At 37.6% G+C, this 10,097-nt stretch overlaps 1 protein-coding gene and 1 long non-coding RNA gene across 3 annotated transcripts in view; one reads left to right on the top strand and one right to left on the bottom strand.

Moving 5' to 3' along the window:
- The window catches only part of LOC116418457, a 13,681-nt gene extending 10,400 nt beyond the window's left edge, over positions 1-3,281 (bottom strand). Inside the window, exon 1 of the long non-coding RNA XR_004228490.1 lies at positions 3,108-3,281. This is a non-coding gene — a long non-coding RNA (uncharacterized LOC116418457). The remainder of the gene's footprint in view (positions 1-3,107) is intronic.
- The window catches only part of LOC111551124 (E3 ubiquitin-protein ligase RNF103), a 117,749-nt gene that overhangs the window by 15,462 nt on the left and 92,190 nt on the right, over positions 1-10,097 (top strand). Inside the window, exon 4 of one of the 2 annotated variants that reach the window (XM_023224936.3) lies at positions 3,125-5,143. The exons of the other annotated variant lie outside the window; for it this stretch is intronic. Coding sequence (XP_023080704.1) covers positions 3,125-4,700 — 1,576 coding nt within the window. The 3' untranslated portion in view covers positions 4,701-5,143. Of the gene's footprint in view, positions 1-3,124; positions 5,144-10,097 lie in introns of those variants that run through there. 2 annotated transcript variants of the gene reach the window in all.

Below are 10,097 nucleotides of genomic sequence, written 5' to 3'. Positions count from 1 at the left end.
CTTTCCTTTCCTTTCCTTTCCTTTCCTTTCCTTTCCTTCTTTCTTTCTTTTTTTTTATTTTGAGATGGAGTCTCACTGTATTGCCCAGGCTGGACTGCAGTGGCACGATCTCAGCTCACTGCAACCTCAGCCTACTGGGTTCAGGCGATTCTCATGTCTCAGCCTCCCAAGTAGCTGGGATTACAGGTGCACGCCACCATGCCCAGCTAGTATTTGTATAGTGGAGACAGGGTTTCACCGTGTTGACCAGACTGGTCTCAAACTGCTGACCTCAAGTGATCCGCCTGCCCTGGCCTCCCAAAGTGCTGGGATTACAGGTGTAAGTCACCGAGCCTAGCTCTTTTTAAATATAGCATGCCACATCAGCAACTGGAAGACCAAAACTCACAAGCCATGTTTCCTATCATTTTCAGTCTTAAAATTCTCTAAGAGATCTTAAAAGGTCTCTAAGAGAACTCAAAAGGTTTCGTTTAAAAACTAGAGGATATTTTCATGGTATTGTCATTGAATTTATTCAGATTGTAAAAAATAAATTTGAATTGGCAATAAAAGTTTTTATATTGATGTAAGATAATACAACATTATTCTATCTGGAATGATGAAATTCTTACTTAGCTCTGAACTGAAAAGAAAGCACATAATATGTTTGTTTTCTTATATGAAGAAATGTCTGCACTTAGAACTTGTTCATTTTACAAAGTAAGTTTTCTGTCAGAAAGACTGTCATTTAATTTATGACACAAATCAGAGGCCACAGTAGGAAGATAAAATGGATGGCCAAGAGTTGAAATGTGTCATCACAAATATCATGTGCAATGAAAACGTTAAAGATACTTGAAGATATTTAAGATATAAATAAGACAATTGTCCATATGCATTTGACTTGTTACTTTTTTGGGATAGGGTAAAAATAGAATTCATGTCAATCCATGAATTATTATTTTGCATTGAGTAGAAGATATTTATTTTGTAGGAATATATACTTTTCAGACCATTTCAGTTAAAACAGTAATGATATTAATGGAATCTGTCTTATTAAGGAAGTGAATCAACTCAACAAGAAGCTAAGAGTCACGGTCTGTGATTTTGAGTCACCTAGACAGTTTTCCAGAATCATCACTAACCTTGTCTTAAAACATAGCATCTTGTCATCATTTATCTTAAACTATATCACAAAATCCCTGAGATAAAATTAGTCATATTATCATTATAAAGCCATATGCTACCTACGTCAAGACTCTTCTCTCTTCATCTGATTATATGATGTGTAATATGCTTATTTAATAAAATATAATCCATGCTAAGTAAGGCATAATATCTATGAGTTTTACATCAATATTCTGAGTAGCAAAATGAGAAGTCAGATATTTATTACTAAGCATATACAAATCTGAAACAAATAAAACGTATCCATGTGGTAGATTGTCTTTTTTTATAATTTTATTGAGGTAAATTTTACTTAAAAATTTCACATGGTAGGTTTTGGGAAAAAAAATACTTTCTAGAAATGAAAGATTAACTCTTCTGTGTGGTACATGAAAAAAGAAACTAAAACGAGCTAAAACTAAAAACAAAAGGCAGCCTGGGCAACATAATGAGGCCCATCTCTACAAAAAATTATTTTAAAACTTAGCCTGGCGTGGTGGCGTGCATATATGGTCCTAGCTACTCAAGAAGGCTGAGTCAGGAGAATTGCTTGAGCCCAGGAATTCAAGACTACAATGAACTATGATTGCGTCAGTGCACTCCAGCCTAGGTGACAGGGAAAGACCCTGTCTCTTAAATAAAATAACTAAAAATTTAAAAATAAAAAACAAAAGGAAAATATTTTCACTTACAATCTCTTTACTGGGATACAACAGCTGTTTTCATTTTTCTTTTTTTTTTTTTTTTTTTGAGACAAAGTCTTGCTCTGTCGCCCAGGCTGGAGTGTGCCAGTGGTGTGATCTCAGCTCACTGCAACCTCTGACTCCCAGGTTCAAGCAGTTCTTCTGCCTCAGCCTCCCAAGTAGCTGGGATTACAGGCGCGCATTGCCATGCCAGCTAATTTTTGTATTTTCAGTAGAGATGGGGTTTCACCATGTTGGCCAGGATGGTCTCAATCTCCTGACCTTGGCCTCCCAAAGTGCTGGGATTACAGGTGTGAGCCACTGCACCCAGCCTGTTTTCATTTTTTAATATTTCTTTTCTCTCATTACCTAGTTTTCTAAGGGGAGATGGATGTCACAAGTCTCCTAGCAAGAACCTGTCAATAGACAGGTTTCCAAAAGGAAGACAGTCCTGACCCTACTACATAAATGTAAACGAATGATTGAATTTTAGTTAAATTCTTCTGAATATACTCTGCTGTAAAATGGGGATCATTCTTGAAGTGAACCTCTTAATCTAAATACTTCCTGTTTTTGTTTTCTCTTGTTAAATACTCCTCTTCATGATCTTCATTGAAGAAATAAGAGAATACAAACATATATGGGGCTTGCAGTTGCTCTTTTCTTGGTTGGCTTTTGTGCAGATTACTTTGTAGCAGTCAGGCATTGTGGTAGTTGTTAATTAAATGAGTCAGCATGACTGCTACCCTCAAGGAGCTTGTACCAAACCAATGACTCAGCCTTAGGATAATCTGTTTTCTTCTCTTTTCTCCACCCATCTGGATTCTAACCATCCTTCAAGACCTAGTTCAATTCCTGAACCATTCATGAAATCTGCACCATCCCAAACTTTGAACTTCTTTTGCATTTTTTAGCAACAGAATATATAAAGTTTTATCTCTGTTTTGTCTCCTTAATAGGATTTTAAATTCCTTCTGAGCATGAATTATTCTTATCTTCTGGATCTTAGCACATAACGCAGTTGTAGGTACATAAGAGATGCTGAAGTAATTGCTGATTCCTTTGAATCAGGCTTTTCAAAATACACTTTATTAAAAAAAAAAAAAAGAAACATAGAAATACAAAACAAACTAGAAAAACAGAGCTTGCTTTTCACAGCTACCAAGTAGTGGTACTACTTTTTGATTATTTGGAGATTATTTGGTTTTGGGAACAGGTGCTAAAGAAATTTATCAGGGAAGATAAATTGATTGCATTACAGCCTAGCTGCTTACTTACAGTTTCCTGTCTCATAGATATTGCAGGAGAAGAGGCTGGGTCCGATCCACACTCATTATGTCTGTTCCACAAACAAGTACTTCAAAAGGGAAAGTCATGCTTAAGGAATACAGTGGACGCAAGATTGAAGTAGAGCACATTTTTAAATGGATAACTGCTCATGCAGCTTCTCGGATCAAAACTATTTATAATGCTGAACATTTGAAAGAAGAATGGAATAAAAGTGATCAGTATTGGTTAAAAATATACCTATTTGCAAACCTTGACCAACCCCCAGCTTTCTTCTCTGCACTAAGTATAAAGTTTACTGGAAGAGTTGAGTTTATTTTTGTTAATGTAGAAAATTGGGACAACAAGAGTTATATGACAGATATTGGCATATATAATATGCCGTCATACATACTTAGAACTCCTGAAGGAATTTACAGATATGGAAACCACACAGGCGAATTTATATCCCTTCAGGCCATGGATTCATTTTTGCGCTCATTACAACCTGAGGTAAATGATCTGTTTGTTTTGAGCTTGGTTCTAGTTAATCTTATGGCTTGGATGGACTTATTTATTACACAAGGAGCTACCATCAAGCGATTTGTGGTTCTCATAAGCACTTTAGGGACATATAATTCTCTATTAATTATTTCCTGGCTACCTGTGTTGGGCTTTTTACAGCTACCTTACTTAGATAGCTTTTATGAATATAGCTTAAAATTGTTGAGATATTCCAATACAACCACACTGGCTTCATGGGTAAGGGCAGACTGGATGTTTTACTCTTCACACCCAGCCCTGTTTCTCAGTACATACCTTGGACATGGTTTACTAATTGATTACTTTGAGAAGAAGAGAAGGCGCAACAACAACAATGATGAAGTCAATGCCAATAACTTAGAATGGCTATCAAGTCTGTGGGACTGGTACACCAGCTACCTCTTCCACCCGATTGCTTCTTTTCAGAACTTTCCTGTAGAATCTGATTGGGACGAAGACCCTGACTTATTCTTAGAGCGCTTAGCTTTTCCTGACCTTTGGCTTCACCCTCTGATACCAACTGATTATATTAAAAACTTACCAATGTGGCGATTTAAATGTCTTGGAGTCCAGTCTGAAGAGGAAGTGTCAGAGGGGTCTCAAGATACCGAAAATGACTCAGAAAGTGAGAACACAGACACTTTGAGCAGTGAGAAGGAAGTATTTGAAGATAAGCAAAGCGTACTTCACAATTCTCCAGGAAGAACAAGTCACTGTGATGCTGAGGCTTGTTCATGTGCCAATAAATATTGTCAGACCAGCCCATATGAAAGGAAGGGGAGGTCATATGGATCATATAATGCTAATGAAGATATGGAACCTGATTGGTTAACTTGGCCTGCTGATATGCTGCACTGTACTGAATGTGTTGTTTGCCTAGAGAATTTTGAAAATGGATGTTTGCTAATGGGGTTGCCTTGTGGTCATGTGTTTCATCAGAATTGCATTGTGATGTGGTTGGCTGGGGGCCGACATTGTTGCCCTGTTTGCCGGTGGCCTTCTTATAAAAAAAAGCAGCCATATGCACAACACCAGCCCTTGTCGAATGATGTCCCATCTTAACCATGTGCAATTTGTCCTTTATAAGCTTTGAGTATCTTACAGCTTGCCTTTTTAATGTTAGTCACAATGTTTTTGTGGTTTGAAGTTGTTTAATGTTAGTGCAGTGACAGGAAATACACATTATGCTAATGTTGATGGCAGAATTTATTTGGTTGCCTTGTGTGTTAATTGAATGCATACTTAATTGTAAAATTTTTTATTTACAACATTGGAAATTCAGAAGTTAATGTTTTTTGTAAGCACAAAAGAAGTATGATAGAAATTTATCCTAGCAAGACTTTACAAGATAGGATCAAATTCTAATGGAATTGAGCCGGTTTCTTATCCTAAATGTTTCCTCCCTTTTTACAATCTCTGTCCAACACCTCTTGGTTAAATAATGTATGCTGTGAGACATGAAATTAAAACAGACCTATGAAATAAATTATTTTAAAACCAGAAGATTACAGATTTTCCAATGTTAAATTTTTTTTGATAAGGTGGCTGAATGATATAGGTGTTTTGCTGGTTTGTTAATTTCACAGGTAGATCAAACATGATTCTTGACTCATGTTGGGGAGGAAGAAAAAATGTTGCTGGCACTTGCTGGAAGTGACAGTTCACCTTTTAGCTTGGTTAGCTTTGATGGGAAAGAATTTCATGGTGGGCTTTTGAAAAAGTACTAAATAATTTATTAGTACTTAGCACATTCATCTAAATAAAATCAACTGTAGCATATTAGCCATACATAAATTATGTTTTTTCTGACTTCTACTTTTGAAAGTTTTTAAAGCTACAGAAAGCTATAAACATAGTACAGTGAACATCCATTTCTTTTTATCTAATTTCACCAAGTGTTCATGTTTTGTTGTATTTGTTTTATCTCCTATCTCTTATGTGTATATTTCTTTTTTTTTTTTTTTTTTTTTTTGAGATGGAGTCTCACTCTGTCACCCAGGCTGGAGTGCAGTGACACGATCTCGGCTCACTGCAAGCTCCGCCTCCTGGGTTCACGGTAGTAGCTGGGACTACAGGTGCCTGCCACCATGCCCAGCTAATTTTTTTTATTTTCAGTAGAGACAGGTTTTCACCATGTTAGCCAGGACGGTCTCGATCTCCCGACCTCGTGATCCGCCCGCCTAGGCCTCCCAGGTGCTGGAATAACAGGCATGAGCCACCGTGCCTGGCCACTGATCCTTTAGAAAATAAATTTCAGTCATCATGATGACTGAGCCCTAAATATATCACCACATATCTAAGAACAAGGACATTCTTTTATGTAACCACTATACCATTATGACACTCAAGAAATTTAACATTGACTGAAAAATAGCTAATGTATATAAAAATCGATACTCCCCAATTGCTCCTAAAATATCCTTTATATCTAAATGTTTTTGTTTTATTTTTATTGTGAACTCAGACATAGTTGATACATCAGGTTTAGTCTCCTCCTTTACATCCTTTCCTCTACAGTAATTCCCCCTGCCCCCACCTTTTTCTTTTTCTTTTTTTTTTTTTTTTTAAGACAGTTTCACTCTTGTTGCCCAGGCAGGAGTGCAGTGGCACCATCTCAGCTCACCGCAACCTCCGCCTCCCGGGTTCAAGCGATTCTCCTGCCTCAGCCTCCCGAGTAGCTGGGATAACAGGCACCCGCCACCACACGCAGCTAATGTTTGTACTTTTAGTAGAGACTGAGTTTCTCCATGTTGGCCAGGCTGGTCTCAAACTCTCCACCTCAGGTGATCTGCCCGCCTTGGCTCCCAAAGTGCTGGGATTACAGGTATGAGCCATGGCGCTTGGTCACTGCCCCCCTTTTAAAAAAGTAGACTTCTTTGATTTCTCTCTGGTGTTCTGTTTTATTTTTATTTTATTATTATTTTTTCTTTTTTTGAGACAGAGTCTCTCTCTGTCGCCCAGGCTGGAGTGCAGTGGCAAGATCTCAGCTCACTGCAACCTCTGCCTCCCTGGTTCAGACGATTCTCCTGCCTCAGCTTCCCGAGTAGCTGGGATTACAGACATGCACTGCCATGGCATGATCTCAGCTCACTGCAACCTCCGCCTCCCTGGTTCAGGCGATTCTTGTGCCTCAGCCTCCTGAGTAGCTGGGATTACAGACATGCACCACTATGCCTAGCTAATTTTTGTATTTTTGGTAGAGACGGGGTTTTGCCATGTAGGCCAGGCTTGTCTCGAACTCCCAGCCTCATGTGATCTGCCTACCTTGGCCTCCCAAAGTGATGGGATTACAGGCATGTGCCACCACGCCTGGCCAATTTATATTTTATTTTATTTTATTTTATTTTGTTTATTTTATTTTATTTTACTTATTTTATTTTATTTTATTATTTATTTTATTTTATTTTATTTTTATTTTTATTTTTATTTTTTTTTTATTTTTTAGAGACAAGGTCTTGCTCTGTTGACCATGCTGGAGTGAAGTGGCATCAGCATAGCTTACTGCAGCCTCAAACTCCTGGGCTCAAGGGATCCTCCTGCCTCAGCCTCCCAAGTAGCTGGAACTACAGGCTCGAGCCACAGTGCTACATTTGTTTGTTGTTGTTGTTTTCAAGAGTTGGAGTCTTGCTCTGTTGCCTAGGGTGGTCTTAAACTCCTAGGCTCAAGCGATCCTCCCGAGTAGCTGGGGTTACAGGCACAAGCCATCATGCCTTGCTAGTTGCCTTTTCTGTTACTAACATTTTTGGAGACTACAGGATGGTTGACTTACAGAATGCTCCACATTCTAGATTTGTTTTGTTTCTTTCATGATTAGATTTAATTAAAGGATCTTGCCCTAGAAGATATGTACTTTCCATTTGTATGGCATCAGAAGGCACATGTGAGTTTCTCCCATTATTGGTGACATTTGGTTAAAGTGATATTTGCCTTATCTTCCCATTCTAAGATACTTTTTCACTTTAAGAAGGAGTCTGTTGAGACTATGCAAATATCCTGTTCCTCAACAATCTAACCCAATGACTTTAACATCTGTTGATTCTTTGCATCAATGAATTATTAAATAGAAGTTGCAAATGGGAATTTTATTTCTTTATTTCAAGACAGGGTCTTGCTCGGTCACACAGGCTGCAGTTGCAGTGGCATGATCACAGCTCCCTGCAGCCTCAAATTCCTGGGTAGCTGGGACCACAGATGTGTGGCATCCAGCTAATTTTTGGATGTGGATCCAGCTAATTTTTGTATTTTTTTTACAGACAGGGTTTTGCCACGTTGCCAGGCTAGTCTCAAACTCCTGGGCTCAAGTGATCCACCCGCTTTAGCTTCTCAAATTGCTGGGCTTATAAGCATGAGCCACCGTGCCTGGCTAAGATGGGGGGTTTCTAATACCATCATTCATTCTACATTTATTGGCTTTTTGTGAACAAGAACTTTCCATTTTTCTTTCACACTTTTGATTCACAGATTTTTTTTAAATACCCTATGTGTTAGAATTTATTATTATTCTTGATTTTCAAATCATCCCAGATTTGGCTAGAGGAAGCCTCTCTAAGCCTACTCTTACGTCCTATTGACAGTCCCTTTAATCTTGAAGCACTTCCTTGACACAAGGTATCCCAAGTTCACTTTGTATTTTCCCTGAGCCAGCCCTGTAATCAGCCATTTCTTCAAAGTGCCCATTTCATGGTAGACTTTTAAAATCCTTAATTGGATACCCCCCAAAATGGCAAGAAATTTTTTTCGTTCTGAATTGCTGTTGGACTACTAACAAACATTTTTTCCTCTTCAAAACGCATTGTGTCTCACTTTCATATGCTAAGGAATAATAAGGCCTAGCAGTTACTTTGTATTAATATTTGGGAGTTTTTAAATAAAAGTACAAGCACTGCTTCTTGTGCTCTAATTTTACTTTTGAAAAAAGTAATCATTCACAGTTCTTAAATATGAGCAAAAAACAAATTAAAAAAATTTTAAGTGACCATATTATTGTAAATGTTAGTGTTTCCCAAGATTCTGCCATTGGTTCATTGATTTTTTTTCTCTCTTCATTGGATGTCTCCTAAATCTACATATCTAAGCAAAGGTCCCTCCTAGATCTTTACTTTCATTTATAGCTATCTGCTGGACAGCTCCTCCTGGATGTTTTTAAGTATTTAATAACCCTAAAAGAGCTTTTTTATTCATTTATCCCATTCCCAGTCATCCTCTTAATTAAGGTCCTGATTTCAATGAATGAAAAATTATATGTATATACACATGTGTATGTACGTATGTGTGTGTATTTATATACATATATACACACACATGCATGCATATGAAATGTACACAAAAGCACAGAAATTTTTTAAGAGAATTAAAATTTCTCCAGTATTCCAGGACATACGTTGGAGACTACTAACTTGGAAGATAAACCAATCTCTAACACTGGCTTTCAAGGTTCATAAACTGCAACTGGCCTACCTCTTATACTCATCGTGACACTCTATTCTGCTTGTGGCCCAGGCTCATGCTCTGATTCTTCCCCAGGTTGGTGCTTTGCTATTCCCTCTACCTGATATTCTCACCCCTTCCTCTGTGCTTTGCCTGGCAAATTCCCACATTCTCCAGAAATTCTGTCCCTTCCTACCCATCTTCTCCTTCCTCACCAGGCTTATAAAGAGACAAAAATATACAATGGACACTCAGGTGAATGTCACCCAAGTGATCAGACTTACCATCATCCTATGTGTGCCCTTCCTCTATATCCCAGTGATACCATGTACATGCCTGTCACGCTTAGCTGCATTGAATTAAAACTCTTGTGTATTTGGTGAGCTCCCTTATGGTAGGAACTGTTTTATCCATCCAAGTATCCACAGTGATGGCACAAAATAGACATAATACATTTTCAACATTAGATAAGCAATAAAAATACTACAATGAGATCACAGGTAAAATAATTGCCAAAGTTATATGTCTCCAGGCGAGCTTGACTCATCGCTTAATTGTCAAGCACAACAAGTAATAATGCTTTTGTCAGATTTTCCTGGAGTTGGAGCACTGAAGGAAATATTTAAGGTTGACAGACTCTAAACTTTAGCTGTGTTTAAAAGAACAGTTTGAATTCTTAGAGCAACCTATTTCATGTAATGAGCTATGGATTTCAAGTATGTGGGCTATGTAGTTACTGAACTCTATGGTTAACTGTAATAGTAGGTAGGACAGATTTCTTCTGATCAAGAGTCTTTCTTCTGTCTTCTCTAATAATTTCTTGTGTAGTCTTTTCTTTCTTTAAGGATAAGCTCCCTGAGGGCAGGAGTAACACTATAATCTACTCTTATATCCTTAACATATTAGACTCAGAGTAGATATTCAGTCAATAATTTTTGGCTTGAACTTTAAGAATCTATTTTATTTTTTCCCTTTACCAAACTTATTTATTTATTTATTTATTTATTTATTTATTTATTTATTTATTTATTT

Source organism: Piliocolobus tephrosceles, chromosome 15, assembly GCF_002776525.5.
Source record: "Piliocolobus tephrosceles isolate RC106 chromosome 15, ASM277652v3, whole genome shotgun sequence".
In the NCBI taxonomy this organism is placed as follows: domain Eukaryota; kingdom Metazoa; phylum Chordata; class Mammalia; order Primates; family Cercopithecidae; genus Piliocolobus; species Piliocolobus tephrosceles.
Note: the sequence above shows the minus strand (reverse complement) of the source record. Positions and strands in the feature narration are given on the sequence as shown.